The sequence below is a fragment of the Perca fluviatilis genome, chromosome 1 (genome assembly GCF_010015445.1).
Source record: "Perca fluviatilis chromosome 1, GENO_Pfluv_1.0, whole genome shotgun sequence".
NCBI lineage: Eukaryota > Metazoa > Chordata > Actinopteri > Perciformes > Percidae > Perca > Perca fluviatilis.
In genome coordinates this window covers 33,576,384-33,596,497 of record NC_053112.1, presented here as the reverse complement: position 1 = coordinate 33,596,497, position 20,114 = coordinate 33,576,384, and the positions used below count along the sequence as shown (strand labels likewise).

At 36.5% G+C, this 20,114-nt stretch overlaps 2 protein-coding genes across 2 annotated transcripts in view; both read left to right on the top strand.

Moving 5' to 3' along the window:
• The window catches only part of frg1 (FSHD region gene 1), a 12,491-nt gene extending 8,635 nt beyond the window's left edge, over window positions 1-3,856 (top strand). Inside the window, exons 6-8 of the mRNA XM_039799815.1 lie at window positions 1-30; window positions 2,624-2,734; window positions 3,687-3,856. The exon at window positions 1-30 is cut by the window's left edge and continues 62 nt beyond it. Of these exons, the coding sequence (XP_039655749.1) occupies window positions 1-30; window positions 2,624-2,734; window positions 3,687-3,723 (178 nt within the window). The 3' untranslated portion in view covers window positions 3,724-3,856. The remainder of the gene's footprint in view (window positions 31-2,623; window positions 2,735-3,686) is intronic.
• A 3,600-nt stretch (window positions 3,857-7,456) lies between these two features.
• asah1b (N-acylsphingosine amidohydrolase (acid ceramidase) 1b) lies at window positions 7,457-15,645 on the top strand. Its single transcript, XM_039812116.1, has 14 exons — window positions 7,457-7,638; window positions 7,757-7,803; window positions 10,751-10,841; window positions 10,933-11,019; window positions 11,134-11,212; window positions 11,334-11,408; window positions 11,504-11,549; window positions 11,643-11,787; window positions 11,925-11,979; window positions 12,082-12,163; window positions 13,379-13,510; window positions 13,916-14,039; window positions 14,755-14,811; window positions 14,925-15,645. Exons 1-14 carry the CDS (start codon window positions 7,570-7,572, stop codon window positions 15,012-15,014), a joined length of 1,179 nt encoding a protein of 392 aa, XP_039668050.1. The 5' UTR covers window positions 7,457-7,569; the 3' UTR covers window positions 15,015-15,645.
• The last annotated feature ends 4,469 nt before the right edge of the window (window positions 15,646-20,114 follow it).

Sequence of the window (20,114 nt, the reverse complement as noted above, 5' to 3'; positions counted from 1 at the left end):
CAACGTGAAGTCTTGTGAGGTCAATTATGTGTACGTAACCTCCACTGTGTATCACTTCAGTTCTGACTTAATACACAAGCAGCCCAATCAACAACAAATGAAGCAAACCCAAGTTGGCTTCTCTCTGCATATAACTTTCAAATTAACTGTCTCTGTAGGTCCAGTAGACCCTTTTGTGTCGCATTCAATGTGAAATTTAAGAGCCAATCAGATATTGTTTCGGCCAAGTACTTTCAAATTAGGGCAGTGGGAGGAGTTGGCTGTGTGTTAATTAAAGAGTGACCAGACAAATAGAAACCCTGCTACATTGCAATGCAATCCAGTCCTACAGTCCTGTAATAAATACGGTATTTGTTAAAAATGTTAGAAACACAATACATCCACAAGGGGAGAAGATCAGACAGATCTGAGGGTTCGTAACATGATAAACTCAATAGAAAAAAAAAAAACATATTTCTGCTACACAAATTATGTTTTTATTTTTTCAGACCTTTTATCCTCAAATCTATTACTGGGTACGTTAACCCCTTTTGGCCTCTGCAAATTAGTCAATGTACTCAGACAAGCCAAAAAAATAGGTTGGCAACCATTGCCCCACATTATAATGCACCCTCACACCACTCCACAGTACAAAAACACCACATCCTCTAGAATTAGCAGTCTTATCGCCTCTTCTGATAGTGTCAATAACCATTAAAGGTTTTACAAACATAGTGTTTGTTCCTCGACTTTTGTTCAAGGATTGTTCAACAAATGTATTGTCATCGGCATTAAAATATACCTGAGCTCTCCAGTCAACATGTATACACAGAAAACAGCCACACAGCGTTGCATACATACAGATACAAACCGTATAAACAAGCATGCATACAAACAATAATACAAAAACTAAATAGTCTGTATTGGATTGGATTGTGTAGGGGTTTCTATTTTTCTGGTCACTGTTGTTTTCTGTTAATTCACTTGGTCACAATATGAGCTATTAGTTGTCATGGAGATGGTCTAGTTGTTATCACATGACCTACAAAGTAATTTTAGTCATAACAGTTTTTATACTTTATACAAACCCTACCAACATTGGTTTACTAAAATGTCTCATAAGTAATCCATCTAGCCATTTACATGTGGTAATGAAATGATGTGCACATACAATGAAAATAATTTTTGGTTAATGGGTACAGAAACATAGAATTCTTTTGTCAGTGTAGCACATACCTTTATTGTTTCTCATGTTTTAAACCATGGAAGTGACTTTTTTTTAAGTGCTGTTTTCCTTTTAAGCTATTGACACATTGTATCAATAATTATACTTGTGTCTCACAACAGCTTGACGTTTTGTAGTTTAATCAGCATGCATTTCAGCCTTTTAAATTGAGTGCTAAAGCACTTCATTCTGATTGAAGGAATTTAAGGGTGGTTTCCTTCCCATTAGCTTCACATTGTGTACCGTGTACTGTGTTATACGACAGGATTTTGACAACAAAATCACTGGATTTGAGAAGATGCCTTTTGAGCTATCGCCTCATCAGTCCCGCGCCTTTAACGACGCAATTGATGGTCTGCTGTTAGAGTGGGATGAGAGAGCGACAACACCACATTTTGGCTTAGGATGCTGCAAGTGTTATAAACGGCCCGTCTGTGGCCTATTAAGTTCCAGGCCATATGTCTGAAGCTGTTTTTTTTTGCTTGACATGCTTTGGCTCGTGTTCCTGCTCTATTATTTGTTTTAGGTGAATGCTGGGGAAATGGACTCATCATGTTGACGTGTTGATAATGGCTGCCCTTGAGCCTGTGTCTTGATGTAGTGTTTAGCGTCTAAAATGCCTTTCAGGATGGAGTGCAGCTCGGGAATCATAAAACACAGGCAGAACAAAGAGAGACTAAACATGAAACCATTTTCTGACTACATGCCTTGGATGTTTGTGGCGCTGTTGTGGTAGATATTTCAACATATTGTTAAGATAGCTTACATACAATACAATAACTGATTATTTTTAAACTGGCCCGTGCACATAAAGAAGGGGAAATGTTCATGTAGGTTTACACTGGCAGAAGGAGGAGGATGAAGTCCTCACTGCCTATCACACATACCTTGCAACATTTCTGGCAGAGCTTATTTAGATTTAGATGCATGTATAGATTCAAACTGAAATGTTGATTAATAAAAAGGCTATTCCACCCTCATTAACACATTCCGCTTCCAGCCTCCGCTGAATACAAACAATAGTACAGTATATGTTGATTTGTGGCAGCTAGTTGGCTTAGACTTTCAGCTGCCACTGTCAACATTTCATATATTCTGCTTTAGTTAATACTTGGGCTCATTGTCTGGATTTTCTTCCCCCAAAGATTTTGCTTCTTAGAGTGTCAGTGTGGCGATAAGTTGTGAAAATGTCAGTAATTATACTAAGGGTGAGTGTGTGTGTGTGTGTGTGTGTGTGTGTGTGTGTGTGTGTGTGTGTGTGTGTGTGTGTGGTGGTGGTTGTGTGTGTGTTTGTGTGTGTGTGTGTGTGTGTGTGTGTGTGTGTGTGTGTGTGTGTGTGTGTGTGTGTGTGAGACATTTGCCTTTGCACATCCTTTTGTTAATAGTCTTACAGTATTAACGTTGCTGTGTGAATTACAGGAAGAAGTTTCAGAGTTTTCAAGATCGTCGGCTCAGGGTTAACGAGGAAGACTCGTCCACGCTGAAGAGAGCCAGAACTGATGGGAAGTTTCACGAGGCTTTGCTTGACAGGTGTGGAAATAAGCTCATTGGATATCTTTAATTGTTCCTTCATGTGTGAAGGAAATTTACACATGATACAAAAACAATGTGAAAGTAAAGAGGTACACTTTGCACTGTTTTAATTGACTTCCAGTTCACTCAAATGTTACTTTAATGTGTTCATAAAAAAATACAGAAGGAATAGCTTGAAATGCCTATGAATAGTTGCTTTTGAAAAAAGCAATGTTTAAAAAAAAGAAAGAAAATACAGTTAAAATGTTAAGCTACAACTGAAAGGTTGAGTAAAAATTATAAATGCGGAGTACATACAGTAACTGAATTCAAAACTGATGAAGACCGAATGCTGAATACATTTCTAAATTATGCTTGTGCTATTGTTATAGTTTACCTTTTAGGCACAACTTCGTACATTTATATATAAGAGAGATTTGTGTAGATCCACACAAATGTTACATAAAAGCATAACACTCCCACTGCAATGGGACCAGCCTCCATTCATTTTTTTTATGTGTTTAATTTGCAGCATTAGATGTTATTTGTACTAGTGAAAGCTCACAGGCAGGTAGTTCAGGTAGCCTCCTGCTGTCATTCTAACAGATTGAGAAATATTCACATCATCTCATTTTAGCACTAATAACCAGTAGGAGATGTGATAATGTATGCACATTATTATATCTCACACCTGGTAACAATAAATTGCATGAGTGTTAACAGACACATACAGTAGCTGACTCTGCATCAAGGTATTAGAACCCCAATTATCAGTTATTTATTTCACTACAGTAAAATGTATTTATAAAAAAGGAAACATGCCCCAGTTTTTTGTAATGTTTATTTTTTTAATTCAAAATATTTAAATTCTGGGTGTAGACATTGCATTAATAATGACAGAAAATACTGTAGACTGATTGCACAGACATACTGTAACCCTGAATGTAACAGGTCTTTCTTTTCTTTGCAGGAGAAGCAAAATGAAAGCAGACCGGTATTGCAAGTGAAGACTCAACTTTGTACATTACTGCCATGTCTTTGTAAATGTCTTGATTTTATAGATAGCCATTTGATCTGACATTTAATGTAGTTTTTTTTTTTTTAAATATATATTTTGAATAAAATGACATGGTCAAGTCAGTTTTGTTGTGTTTGTGTGTTGTTCGCAGCCAGTTGAATTCATCTGAATGGTGACATGTATAGAATTCAGATGACCCCATTTGCCTATGCTGTGTAAATAATTAACCACCATGTTTATTTAGCAACTATTTGGTTGGGTTTATAGAATGTCCCAAGTCAATTCAAAATCAAGTAAATACAAAAGTATTATCAGCAAAACAACCTAAAAGATCAAAATAAAAAGCACTCATTCTGCAGACTGATGCCCATGTGACTGATGTATTCTACATTGCATTGGTAGTTTGGTAGTTTTGTCCAGTGGTTCCCAACCTAGAGGTTGGACCTCCTCCAAAGGGTCACAAGATAAATCTGAGTGGTTGTGGGATGATCAATGGGAAGGAAGAAGAAAAAACAAAGTCTGCTTCACAAATGTGTATTCTCTTCTCAGATCTGTGCTTTTTTGTGAACTATTGAATCATTTGACCTAGTTGAGCATAAAACAGTTATGAAATGAAACCATCTGATACGTTTAATTAAATTTTATTTATATCGTCAAATCATAACATAAGTTATCTCAGGATAACCCCCAAAAAAAAAAAACAGGCAGAACCAGGCTCTTGGCAACAACTCAGACATCTAAACATGACCAGGGTCCCTGGCTAGACACAATTATTTTTTGTCACCTCAATCTGAAAATAAATACTAACTAGTAACTCAAGCTGTCAAAATCTTTTTAAATAAACATAAAGTAAAAAGTTTCCTTTGAAATTTATGTGCAATAGAAGCATAAAGTTAAGTACAGCCCCATGGTAAATGTACTTACCGTAGTTACTTTCCAACATTTTACAGTCAGTTTCCAACACTGCTTTGTTTAAATTATTAAGGTTGGTATATACAGTGCCTTGCGAAAGTATTCGGCCCCCTTGAACGTTTCGACCTTTTGCCACATTTCAGGCCTCAAACGTAAAGATATAAAACTGTAATTTTTTGTGAAGAATCAACAACAAGTGGGTCCCAATTATGAAGTGGAACGAAATTCATTGGCTATTTCAAACTTTTTTAACAAATAAAAACTGAAAAAGTGGGTGCAAAATTATTCAGCCCCTTTACTTTCAGTGCAGCAAACTCTCTCCAGAAGTTCAGTGAGGATCTCTGAATGATCCAATGTTGACCTAAATGACTAATGATGATAAATAGAATCCAGCTGTGTGTAATCAAGTCTCCGTATAAATGCACCTGCTCTGTGATAGTCTCAGAGGTCCGTGTAAAACGCAGAAAAGCATCATGAAGAACAAGGAACACACCAGGCAGGTCCGAGATACTGTTGTGGAGAAGTTTAAAGCCGAATTTGGATACAAAAAGATTTCCCAAGCTTTAAACATCCCAAGGAGCACTGTGCAAGCGATAATATTGAAATGGAAGGAGTATCAGACCACTACAAATCTAGAAGACACCGGCCGTCCCTCTAAACTTTCAGCTCATACAATGAGAAGACTGATCAGAGATGCAGCTAAGAGGCCCATGATCACTCTGGATGAACTGCAGAGATCTACAGCTGAGGTGGGAGACTCTGTCCATAGGACAACAATCAGTGGGATACTGCACAAATCTGGCCTTTATGGAAGAGTGGCAAGAAGAAAGCCATTTCTTAAAGATATCCATAAAAAGTGTTGTTTAAAGTTTGCCAAAAGCCACCTGGGAGACACACCAAACATGTGGAAGAAGGTGCTGTGGTCAGATGAAACCAAAATCGAACTTTTTGGCAACAATGCAAAACGTTATGTTTGGCGTAAAAGCAACAGAGCTCATCACCCTGAACACACCATCCCCACTGTCAAACATGGTGGTGGCAGCATCATGGTTTGGGCCTGCTTTTCTTCAGCAGGGACAGGGAAGATGGTTAAAATTGATGGGAAGATGGATGGAGCCAAATACAGGACCATTCTGGAAGAAAACCTGATGGAGTCTGCAAAAGACCTGAGACTGGGACGGAGATTTGTCTTCCAACAAGACAATGATCCAAAACATAAAGCAAAATCTACAATGGAATGGTTCACAAATAAATATATCCAGGTGTTAGAATGGCCAAGTCAAAGTCCAGACCTGAATCCAATCGAGAATCTGTGGAAAGAACTGAAAACTGCTGTTCACAAACGCTCTCCATCCAACCTCACTGAGCTCGAGCTGTTTTGCAAGGAGGAATGGGCAAAAATGTCAGTCTCGATGTGCAAAACTGATAGAGACATACCCCAAGCGACTTACAGCTGTGATCGCAGCAAAAGGTGGCGCTACAAAGTATTAACTTAAGGGGGCTGAATAATTTTGCACGCCCAATATTTCAGTTTTTTATTTGTTTAAAAGGTTTGAAATATCCAATAAATTTCGTTCCACTTCATGATTGTGTCCCACTTTTTGTTGATTCTTCACAAAAAATTACAGTTTTATATCTTTATGTTTGAGGCCTGAAATGTGGCAAAAGGTCGAAAAGTTCAAGGGGGCCGAATACTTTCGCAAGGCACTGTACACAGCATGACACGGCATACTTCCAGTATCAATGTCTGTGATTAGTCTACAACAGGGGTCTCCAACGTTTTTTAAGGCAAGGACCCCTTAGCTGAGAGAGAGAGACACATCAGGGACCCCCTAATACATATATTGTATAAAATAAAGTTGCATATTAAACTGGGCCTTTCAATAACATGTAGGGTGGCCTAAAGCCTTCATACATACATTTTTAGTGCATAGAATACTAAGCTATTAAAATAATAATTGTGGGCATGATTTATGAATCATCTTTCAATGTTAAACATACATTGAATCCTTAGGATTAATTGTATTTGTGGATGGCTACCTTACATACAGTATAGGCCAATAAGCCTAATATTCAGCGGGGCTTTTTTCACAAATAGGCTGATTTTTTTATTTGCTAATAATATGTTGGATTCATGTTAAGACATTTAAAACATTTTTTTAAACTAAACCCCCCTAGGTGTCCCGGACCCCCTGTTGAAGATCTCTGGAACCATTCTCATTATATATATCCTTTCTTTAATTATAGATTATTTCATTGTTTTTCCCTTGCTTAAACAATTTGTTGTGTAAAATCTTTTGATCACATAGTGTATGATTTGTTATTTAACCAAAACGACGGGAAACAAATTTCATTTAGACAGTATTTTAATAGATGTGTCACAGTAGGAAAACAACTGCAACAGAGAGGTTATTAATTATAACGTCTTTGATGGCAATCAACCATATGGGTGGTGGGCATGGATGTATCCATAGATATATATCTATGGGATGTATTCATTGACATATATAAAAGGATGTCATGTCCATTGACATATATATAAGGGTCATGTCATGTTATTCATTTACACTTCCGCATGGAAACAACCACTGGCGATTATTTCGAGGGGTGTTTTGTATCACTTTATTACTATTTTTGTCGGAGGCTCTCGCTTTTACGGCAAACAAAATCAACGAAATTGTTACGTTTTCAATGCAGTCGAAAACGTATGTGAATAATCACTGGTGTTTTTTGTACACAAGGTGTTTTATGTCCATTTAAGATCTTCCGGTTTCCCCTCTCTTGTATAAAAGCCATGTCACTGTCACGAGGTAAACAGTAGCAGCTTCCGCAGTAAACTTCGTATATTAGCAGCCACGGTACAGCACCAGTCTGGGAGAAATCAAAGCCGGTCTACGGAGTTCTTTGGTGAAATCCTTCAAAAATGGGCCACTGTGTTTTTCTCATTTTAGCGGCTGTGTTTTCCGTCGCATGGACACAGTTTATCCCGCCGGTAAGTGACATTCCTGCCAATCATTTAGCCGTGCCTGAGTGTGTTATCGAACTGGAAGTATGTGTATGTTTTTACTCTGAAGTTACATATACACCTTTTTAAATGAACTCATTTACAGTACACAGAAGAATGTCGGGAAGAAATGTATCCACCAAAGGGTCCCACGTAAGTAACATTCGTTTGTAAAAGTCCCCGTTTAACGAGTTAGTTGTGTATGATGATGTGTTTTGTAACCGATCTCTGCAACCTTGCGTCTCGTAATTTTTCACTTTAAAATTCACAAGTTGCCGGTAGTAGATGCTACGCTTACGTGTATATATGCTGCGTTTGGTCTGTTGGAAAGAAAAAAAATCGAATGGACATGTACACTCACCTTTTAAAGATTATTAGGAACACCTGTAAGATTTCTCGTTAATGCAATTATCTAATCAACCAATAACATGGCAGCAGCTTCAATGCATGTAGGGGTGTGGTCCAGGTCTAGACAATCTCCTGAACTCCAAAATGAATGTCAGAATGGGAAAGAAAGGTGATCTAAGCAACTTTGAGCGTGGCATGGTTGTTGGTGCCAGATGGGCTGGTGTGAGTATTTCACAATCTCCTCAGCTACTGGGATTTCCAAGCACAGCCATTTCTAGGGTTTACAAAAAATGGTCTGAAAAAGGAAGAACAGCCAGTATGCTGCAGTCCTTGGGGGGGCAAAATGCCTTGTTGATGCTAGAGGTCAGAGGAGAATGGGCTGACTGATTTCAGCTGATAGAAGATCAACTTTGACTCAAATAACCACTCGTTACAACCGAGGTATGCAGCAAAGCATTTGTGAAGCCACAACACGCACAACCTTGAGGGTCTACACCAGCAGTAGACTCCACCGGGTACCACTCATTTCCACTAAAAATGGGGAAATGAGGCTACAATTTGCACAAGCTCACCAAAATTGGACAGTTGAAGACTGGAAAAATGTTGCCTGGTCCGATGAGTATCGATTTCTGTTGAGACATTCCGATGGTAGAGTCAGAATTTGGCGTAAACAGAAAGAGAACATGGATCTGTCATGCCTTGTTACCACTGGGCAGGCTGCTGCTGGTGGTGTAATGGTGTGGGGGATGTTTTTTTTTTTTTTTTTTTGCACACTTTAGGCCCCTTAGTACCAATTGGGCATTGTTTTAAATGCCACAGCCTACCTGAGCATTGTTTCTGACCATGTCCATCCCTTTATGACCACCATGTACCCATCCTCTGATGGCTACTTCCAGCAAGATAATGCACCATGTCACAAAGCTCGAATCATTTCAAATTGGTTTCTTGAACATGACAATGAGTCCACTGTACTAAAATGGCCCCCACAGTCACCAGATCTCAACCCAATAGAACATATTTGGGATGTGGTGGAACGGGAGCTTCGTGCCCTGGATGTGCATCCCCCAAATCTCCAACTGCAAGGTGCTCACCTGTCAATATGGGCCAACATTTCTAAAGAATGCTTCCAGCACCTTGTTGAATCAATGACTCAAAGAATTAAGGCAGTTCTGAAGGCGAAAGGGGGTCAAACACAGTATTAGTAGGGTGTTCCTAATAATCCTTTAGGTGAGTGTATATAGTTTTTTTTTATTTTTTATCTTTTTTTGGCTCAAACAAATGTCACAAAGCCTCTGCTGGAAAAGACATGGACATTTAGGCATGAGTCATGATGTTGAACAATTACTCTAGCACATTAACGCATCACAAGGATCTCTGTGGTAACAGTTGTATGTCTTCTGCAACTCTTGGTAATAAATTGATGATTTAAGTCATTTATCAAACCGAAAAGCTACGCAGTGTTTCAGCTTGTCAAACGTAAATATTGTACTGCTTTTTCTCTGTCACAAACTAAATAACTTTGTAGGGTTGGTCATTGACTTGGGCACTGAGAATTTCCCAGGCATTTTCACTATTTCTATTACTATACTAAACAAATAATCTAAAATATAATTGGCAGATTCATTGAAACTGATTAAAAGTTGTTAGATGTAGCCTTAATGGGCTTCATGAGAACAGATCTGTAACAGAAATACATTTCAAACTGGGGCCTTGGATTTTAAAAGTTGTGGGTGTAACAAAAATACACTTGAGTTATAGGGAAATTGTAGGATGTTGTATTTTTGGAGTGGGACCCATAATAGGGAATAAAAACAGAATATATAAATTAAAAAAAAAAAAAAATTTCTTTTTTTTTTTTTAATCGTATCTTGCACATCCCCCAAATTTATGGAAGTGCAATTCCCTTGAGAATAAATTGGGTTTTTTTTGTTAACTTTTTAAAATCTGCAAGTCTGTCAACAACAGGAAATAATCAACAGGAAAGCGAGGCGTCTGAATTGGGCTACGTTAGAGGCAAATTTTAGGAATGAAAATATTCTCTGAGATGTTGCATAAAATACATATTCACATTTCCAACAGCTCTTGAAGGCAGAATATGTTTCTGAGCACATTGTTCTGTTGATGCCCTAATTATGATTATCACTACTATGAAAGTAGTGATCATCAGTTTTTATTTTAGCGTTTCATGTTATTTTTGGGGGAAATTTAGTTGAAAGAAATCCATATTTCTGATTTTCTTTTTTCGAAAAAAGGGGGTCAAATTTGACCCGAGGACAACATGAGGGTTAACTTCTAAATTATTTTTGATTTCTTAATTCATTGTTCAGTCTGTAAACTGTCAAATAGTGTAACCTGTAACACAAGTTAAAATAAAAATTGTTTATTTTAATTGACAATTAGTCCAAAATACAGTGATGTAAAGTCTTCTCGGACGTAAAATGGAGAAAAGCATGACCTTTTATTCCCATCTAAGAAGCTGGAGCCAGACAATCTGGGGGATTTTTTGCATGATGAATGGTTAAAATGAGCGAACTTGTTGGGGATTCATTATCTACTTACTAGGATTTACTTGTGAGATTGAAATGGACTGCATGGCCTCAGCTGCTGCATTTCTAACCCCAGAGGCATTCCATTTCAAGTTAATTCAAAACTCATAAATACAACTCATTTCTAGTCAGTGATGTTGTGAATAGGATGTGGTCATTTGCATCGTAATGCTTGAGTAGTTTTACAGCTTTCCATTTCTAATCAGGTTCAGAGGAGCTGTCGGTTGGTACACAGTGGACCTCGACCTACCGCCCAGCAAGAGATGGACAGCTCTAATCACTGACAAAAAAAATGATGTAAGAAAGCTGTCAAGTACTTTAGATTGGTCTCACTGAAATGTCACTTTTTTTTTTTTTTTTTTAATCTCTATGTTCTCTATATTTGAAGCTGGTCAACATGATCCAGGCCATCCGAGACTTGGCTAATGCGTTTGTGCCCAGTGGAAGGCTGATTGAGCTGGTTGACATTACGCTGGTGGGTGTCATTTCTCTCTCCAAAATGTGTTCCATAAAATAACTGCCTTTTATTTTTTTTTTTAAACTGTCATTGAAAGCTTTGACTGCAGTGTGTTTTTCTAATTATCTGCAGCCTTTGATGGTGGACACTCTCCCAAACCCTTTCAGTGATGAAATCAAAGGAATTGCAGCTGCTTCAGGGATTCCTCTTGGTAAGAAAACACTTAATATAACACTTATAAAGTATGTATGTATAACTGTTTATTAAAAAATAATAATGGTTTCATTGACCTCGTCCTTTTTGTTTTATTTTCTTCATCTTTTATAATCTAGGTGAAGTCGTCTTGTTCAACATCTTCTATGAGGTGTTCACGGTGTGCACATCAGTTGTTGCAGAAGACAATAAGGGTGGGTCATCAAACCAAATCTGATTGATTTTAATTAACTTTAAAATATGACTCTATATCAGTACTGAAATGCCTTTGGGCTTTGCACACTTACAGGTAACCTCATTCATGGTAGAAATCTGGATTTTGGATTATTTATGGGGTAAGAAATCACCTCAAAATCCCATTTTTAAGCTTGATAGTCTTGACTCGGATGCGATAAACTAACATGAGATGGCCTTGTCCCTCTTCACAGCTGGGATGTGAAAAACAAGTCCTGGATCATTAGTGAGAAGCTGAAGCCTCTGGTTGTCAACCTCGACTTCAAGAGAAATAATCAGACCGTCTTCAAGTCTACAAACTTTGCTGGATACGTTGGCATGCTGACTGGCATCAAGCCTGTAAGTCATTACGTGTTCTAATTAAATTATCCTAAAAAATGATTTCACACCCATCACAGCTGTTGAGGTGTGTATGCTTCTTGCACAGTTCTTGATGTAAGAAAGATTCAACGATTTTTCTTCTTTCTTACACGTAGCACATATTCACTCTGACTATGAATGAGCGCTTCAGTCTCGATGGAGGATACATTGGTGAGAGATGAACTGTTTTGCTCAGCACTATTTCTCCAGGCGTTCGAGTCGAGGCCTCTGTTTTGTGGCTGCTTGTCGTCATCTAAATCTGTTCACGTGCAGGAATCCTGGAGTGGATCTTAGGGAAGAGAGATGGGATGTGGATGAGCTTCCTCACTCGCTCAGTCCTAGAAAATGCAACTAGGTATTTATTCCTCTTCAATATTTAAGGTACATTGTGGAGATGTTTGCCACTGGTGAATAGGTCCCTGTATTGTTTGTATGTTGTGTTCTAGAATGCATGCATACGGGCACACACGCATAACACAAACACGGTGATGATGTGATGCACATTTTTGTTGAGGACAGCCATGTATATGTAGGATTGGGCATCGAGAACCGATTCCTACTTGGAATAGTTTCAAAAATTACGATTCCAGTAGACTGGTTTCTTTTTTTGGAATCGTTTGGAGGATTTGGTTTCAAATCCGATCATCTCTTCCCAATTTAATGTGTGCGAGTTTTGGTTTCCAAAGCGGCCAGGCGCTTGTGTTGCAGCCTTGGAGCACAGTAAGCAGCGCTCTAGTGTGGCTTTATTTGACATTGAAAAAGCCCTGTAAAACTGCAAACCACCATTGAATCAAAATAAAACATTCCTCTTATTTGTGAAAATAGGCATGTGACCCATTTCAACTCCACCCCTCAAAGAATCTGAATCGATAAGAACCGGAATCGCAATTGAAATCAGAATTGTTAAAATCCAAACGATGCCCAACCCTATGTATATCTGTTTGATGGCAGTAAAGTGCTGTAAAATGTTGCAGTGCACGGGTATGAGAGAAGAAGAAGGCCATAAGCTAATGTACAGAATGCAGGTTTCAAAAGACTAAGAAAAAGCTTTGCAAATGTGTTTTTAATTGGTTAGAAAATGCAGTGAACATGTTTGTTAGGTATTAAGGACTCAGACGATGCAATTTGCTGACAAACAAATGTGAAGAAAAAAGCTGTTTATTACAATGAAAGCTCCACAGGGTTTTAGCATCCTGAAAAATGTAATGCTTCTCAATTTCAAGGCCCGTTTATTTGTATATTACAGTTCAACAAGGCAATTCAAATGGTTTACATGAGACATAAAACATTATTGAGAAACACAAGGCAATATAAAAAGACATGAATATGATTTGAAAGACTACAGTGTACAAACATTGTGGTGTAACATATGAATGCACAGTCCCATGTTTAATAAGAAAAGGCCATAGCAAAAAGAATTTTGCAGCTTTGGTTTAAAAGAGCTGAGCGTTGAAGCAGACTTCAGTTTTTCTGGATCCAAATTTGTGGCACATAATTACTGAATGCTGCCTCTCCGTGTCCAGCGACGATGTCTCTGTACCAACAATGAGTCTTGTCCCGTTCTCGCCAGCTACGAGGAAGCCAAAAGTCTCCTGGCTCAGACCAAGCTGCTGGCTCCAGCTTACTTCATCCTCGGAGGAAACCAGACCGGCCAGGGCTGCATCATCACACGGTCCAGACTGCTCAGCATCGACCTCTTGGAGTAAGTACTAGAGCTTATTCAGCATTTAATGTCAACAATACAGTTTTTTTTTTTTTTTTTTAAATGCTTAATCACGCGTATATTTGCATTAAAAATTGGTGATATATCAGCCAGTCCTGAGCAAACCTCAAACACCATATAATCTATAAAATGACAATGAAACGTAGGAGTGATATATGTTGCCTGACTGACCTTTTTGTGTGGAACAGTCTAGTGTATCTGCTAGTGTCACAATGACACAGCGTTTCTCGTGTTTCCGTATAAAAATCCTAACTTGCTCAACTAGGAACTGATGACAGATTTACTGTAGTTTCAGATCGTGATTAAACAGCAGAGTTCACAAATCAGGTGCTTAGTGTCACATGTTGAGGTTATTTTTTTTTATTTATTTTGTTTTTATTTCAGGATTGACCTGAAGCTGGGCCGGTGGTACGTCCTGGAAACAAACTACGACCACTGGAAGGAGCCTTTTTTCCTGGATGATCGCAGAACTCCTGCCATGAGGTGCATGAACCAGACCACACAGACAGTAAGTACTGAGACAGATGTGGAGTAAGTATTCAGATCGTTCAATGAAGTAAACGTAGCAATATCACATTGTATAAATACTCTAGAAGTTCTACATTCACAATTGTATTTAAGTGAAAATACATTTTGCATTTAAAATATACTTCTAAATACCAAAAGTGAAAGTTCTCAGTGCAGAAAGGCCCATTTCAGAACAATAAATATATTTACTGACCCATTAATATGTATGCATCACTAATGTTGTAGTTGGTAAAGGTGGAGCTAATTTTAATGACTTCACTGCCAGGTACCACAAACTATAATAATCCCTCATAATTTAGTTTGATTGTTAATTATTAGTTTTGTATTAATCTGAACATCTGTCGGATACATGTAGTGGAGTAAAAAGTAGTCTGTGCTTCTCTGTTGTGGAGTAGAAGCATGAAGTAGAATAAAATGGAAATACTCAAGTAAAGTAGAAGTACCTACAAAATTGTGCGTAGTTGCATTCCACCGCTGGCTGACGACAGTCCACTTCCTGGACAAATATCGGTCTCCGATTTAGAGGATGTGAATGTTTTCAGATGTAGTTAAAGCTGCGTAATGCCAGTCATGTGATTTTTTTTTTTTTTTTTTTTTTCTTTTCTAAAAGGTCTGAAATGAAAGTCTGACAAGTTGGATTCCTGTTTTTATCAAAGTGGTAAGACACCTTTTGATCTGTTCTCTTTTTTTTCCAGAATGTCTCCCTGCAGACCATGTATGATGTCCTCTCCACCAAACCAGTGCTAAACAAGGTGAGCCTTCCATGGCCGTTTGTGTTTATTTATTAAAAGCAAGTTGGATTTGTTCAGTGTAAATAACTTTTCCCTGCGGTGTTTTTTTTATTTTTTTTTTTTTTTTCACACAGTTGACCACATACACGACACTGATGCAAGTGTCTGAGGGAAAACTGGAGTCGTATATCCGCGACTGCCCGAATCCCTGCATGCCCTGGTAACGCTCCAACCACTGAACCCTGATCAGTTTGTAAATGCCTATTTGCATGGAGAAGCTGTGATAAAGACAAGCTCAGCTGATCTTGGGGCAGTGTGGATTTTGTTCCTTTTGAACTGTTTGCACAGCTATCAAATCACATGAACCAAAGTTTGTCTTGATATATTGTGTTTTGGTTTCCAGACAATTCAGGAATACTTAAAAGCTTTGATGAAAATACTGAATCTTATTTTGTTTTTGTTTTTTTGTCATTAGGAAAATGTACAAAAGTGAATCAAACTTGTAAATGTTTTCCCTCAGTTATTTTTACTGTAATGGGTTATTTGCAAAATGAGTTAATCAGTGATCTCACCATTGGCATAGGGACCCCTGAGATAAAGGCATGTGTGTAATTCAATTAATGCAAAATATGGTTACATTCTTTAGTTAGATTTCTCAAATCCACTCACCATTTAGTGCCTCCACACTGTAGCCCTGCTTTATTAGTTTTTGTTTTTGAATCCAGGTCAAACTCAAAATGTCGAACTAGGTTAGTTACAGTTACTGTCTCACATGATCACTGACCATTTTACACACTGATACTGACCAATGTACCTCATGGATTAAGATGGTTAATAAAATGATTCCCAAATGTACGGTTGTACTTGTGTTTCTGATGTAATTTTTACCATGTAAACTGGTTATATCTTGAATTTACTTGAAATAATTATTTTTATTGATGAGTCTTCAGATTATTTTCCCAATTAATCTGTGAATCGTCTTGTCTATAAAATGGGGGGGAAAAAACACCACAATTTCCCATGGGAAGTAATGTCTTCAAATGTACAAAACCAAAAAATCCTGAACTTAAATGTAATACCTTTTACACCCTTTTCTTACATTTTAAGAACTCATCGCCACTTCATGTTCTTACCAGTTACATCAGCAATTTACCATACATTTACTGTAAGACGGCACAACTAAACAGTAAAAGTGTAAGTTTGCCCTAAAAAAGTCATAGCATCTCAAAAAATTTGATAAAGTCATAGTATGTCATAAAATATCATAGTATAGTATGTAAAAGTCAGTACAGTAGATCAAAAAGTCATTGTATAGTATTTCATAAAGTCAGTGTTGTATGTCAAAAGTAATAAAGTCATAGTATACTATGTTATCAAAAGTCAAAGTATAGTCTGTATAAAAAGTCATAGTATAGAATGTCAAATGTAATAAGTCATGTTAATCAAAGTCATATAGTGTGTCAAAGTAATAGTATAGCACAAAGAAAGTCATAGTATTGTGTCATAGAAAGTCAAAGTCATAGTATAGTGTGTCAAAATATTTTAGTAAGTCATAGTATTTCATAAAATTTCATAGTAAAGAAATGGAATAAAAAATTATAGTATGTCAAAAAAAATTATAAAAAGTCATAGTATTGTAAATCAAAAATTCATAGTATTGTCATCAAAAAGTTAAGGTTTAGTATGTCCAAAGATTTTATAAAAAGTTATAGTATAGAATGTCAAAATAGTCATAGTATTGTATGTCATAAAAACGTCATAGTATAGTATTTAAAAATAAAGTAATAGTATAGTTTGTTGGGAAAAGTGATACAAATGCCATAGTATAGTATGTTGAATAACGTGATAAAAAGTCATTATATAGTATGTCAAAAATAGTCATAGCATAGTATATAAATAGATAAAAAAGTCATAGTATGTCCAAAAAAGTGATTTTGAATTATCTCCAGCTACTAATCAACAGTCCGTCAGGGACTTGAAACGGTTACCATCCAGTACCTAAGCAAAGACCCTTATTGACTGAGCTACCAACAAAGCAGTGACACCGTGATAAAAAAGTGATAAAATAAAAGTCTTGTTGGAAAAAAATCATAAAAAGTTATATATAGTATGTTGGAAAAATTCATGAAAAAGTTATAGTATAGCATGTCGAAAGAAAGTGATAAAATAGTCATAGTATAGTATGTCAAAAAAAGTGATAAAATAGTCATAGTATAGTATGTCGAAAAAACTGATAAAATAGTCATAGTATAGTATGTCAAAAAAATCATTGTATAGCATGTCGAAAAAAACTGATAAAATAGTCATAGTATAGTATGTCAAAAAAAACATTGTATAGCATGTCGAAAAAAAGTGATAAAATAGTCATAGTATAGTATGTCAAAAAAAGTGATAAAATAGTCATAGTATAGTATGTCGAAAAAAGTGATAAAATAGTCATAGTATAGTATGTCAAAGAAATCATTGTATAGCATGTCGAAAAAAACTGATAAAATAGTCATAGTATAGTATGTCAAAAAAATCATTGTATAGCATGTCGAAAAAAAGTGATAAAATAGTCATAGTATAGTATGTCGAAAAAAGTGATAAAATAGTCATAGTATAGTATGTCAAAAAAATCATTGTATAGCATGTCGAAAAAAACTGATAAAATAGTCATAGTATAGTATGTCAAAAAAATCATTGTATAGCATGTCGAAAAAAACTGATAAAATAGTCATAGTATAGTATGTCAAAAAAAATCATTGTATAGCATGTCGAAAAAAAGTGATAAAAGTCATAGTATAGTATGTCAAAAAAAGTGATAAAATAGTCATAGTATAGTATGTCAAAAAAAGTGATAAAATAGTAATAGTATAGTATGTCGAAAAAAGTGATAAAATAGTATTAGTATAGTATGTCAAAAAAATCATAGTATAGCATGTTGAAAAAAAGTGATAAAATAGTCATAGTATAGTATGTCAAAAAAATCATTGTATATAGCATGTCGAAAAAAAGTGATAAAATAGTCATAGCATTGTATGTCGAAAAAAGAATTTACCTGATGACGGTCTAAGACCGAAACGTTGTATTTTTCTAAATAAATAATTGCTTGCGTAATGTTCAGTGTGCGGGACTTTTTCTAAGCTTCTGATCTGCTACTTTTGATCATATCCTACACACCCGCCCGACTGAAGAGGTGTGCAAAAAAGCTTTCCTACGATGTCGAAAAAAGTGAAAGAATTGTTATAGTATACTATGTCGAAAAAAATCATAGTATAGCATGTCGAAAAAAGTGATAAAATAGTCATAGTATGGTATGTCGAAAAAAGTGATAAAATAGTCATAGTATGGTATGTCGAAAAAAGTCATAGAAAAGTCATAGTATAGTATGTCAATAAAAACGGATAAAAAAGTCATAGTATCGTATGTATGGTATTGTTTGTCAAAAAAATTAAGTATACTATGTCAAAACATGTCATAAAAACTTATAGTATTGTATTTCATAAAATGTACTAAAAAGTCATAGTATAGTGTCATAGAAAAAGTCATAGTATAGTATGTCAAAAAGTCATAGTATTATATGTCCTAAAAGTCATAGTATTGTATGTCAAAAAGTCATAGTATTGTATGTCAAAAAGTCATAGTATTGTATGTCCTAAAAGTCATAGTATTGTATGTCCTAAAAGTCATAGTATTGTATGTCCTAAAAGTCATAGTATTGTATGTCAAAGCAAGTGATAAAAAGTCATAGTATAGTTAGTCAAGAATCGTCATAGTATAGTGTGTCAAAAACAATTATAAAAAATCATAGTATAATGTCATAAAAAGTCATAGTAATGTATGTAAAAAAGTAATATTATTGTAAGTCATAAAATAATCATGGTGTTGTGTGTCATAGTATTGTGTCATAAAAATAGTCATAGTATAGTATGTCAAGAAATGTAATAAAAAGTTGTAGTATTGTACTTCATGAAAAGTCATAGTATAGTATGTCAAAGAAGTCATATTATAGTGTTATAATAAAGTCATCTTTTAGTAAGTTGTATATCAAAAGGTCATAGTATAGTATGTCATAAAAGTCATAAAAAGTCATAGTATAGTATGTCATAAAAAATCATAGTATAGTATGTCATAAAAGTCATAGTATATGTCATAAAAAAGTCATAGTATAGTATGTCAAACAGTCATAGTATAGTACGTCATAAAAAGTCATAGTATGTCAAAAAATGTAATAAAAAGTTATAGTGTAGTATGTCATTAAAAGTCATAGTATCATATCTCAGAAAAAGTCATAGTATAGTATGTCAAAAAATTTAATAAAAAGTCATAGTATAGTTTTTTTTAAATGTAATAAAAAGTCATAGTATTGTATGTCATAAAAAGTTATCAGAATCAGAAAATGTTTTATTGCCACAATAAGTACACTTATGTAGAATCAGCCTTGGTGAAAGGTGCATACATAAACAAACAAACATATTAAACAATAATATAAAATAAGCAATGAATACAGAAAAACAAATATATACAGAAAGTGAAAAAAGGCTGAATGTGTTGAGTGCAACATTTGCAAAGAATATCTAGTATATGCAACGGGCAGATGTACAGTCCAGGATGAAGGTTAGTGCAAGTGTAGTGACCAGGGATGGGGGTGGGGGGTAAGAGTCAATGGGGGCCCGGGCCTTGTTGGTGAGGCTGACTGCAGAGGGGAAGAAACTGTTTTTATTTCGTGAGGTTTTGGTCCCGATGGACGGCAGGCAGCCTCCTGCCGGAGGGAAGGGGTTCAAACAGTTTGTGTCCAGGGTGAGAGGGATCGGCTACAGTTGTTCCTGCCCGCCTCAGCGTCCTGGAGAGCCGTCACATTGCAGCCAATCACCTTCTCAGTAGAGCGGATGATGCGCTGCACTCCGCTCTTGTCCTTAGAAGAGAAAGCAGCGTACGAGATGGTGATGGAGCAGCTGAGGAAAGACATCACGTGTTGTGCTTTTTTTGACGAGGTCCTGGGAGATGATGGAGCCCAGGAAGCGGAAGAACTCCACAATGTTGACTGTGGAGTCCCCCAGGGGATGGGGACGGGTGGGGCTGCATCCTTCCTAAAGTCCACAACCATCTCCACTGTCTTCAGAGCGTTTAGCCCAAAGTTGTTCTGACTGCACCAGGTCATCAGGTGGTCAATCTCCCACCTGTAGGCGGACCCATCCCCACCAGAGATGAGCCCAGGGAGGGTGGTGTCGTCCGTGAACTTCAGGAACTTGAGGGACTGATGACTGGAGATAGTATAGTATGTCAACACTCTACTAGTGACATAGTATAGTATGTCAAAGAAGTCATAGTATAGTGTCATA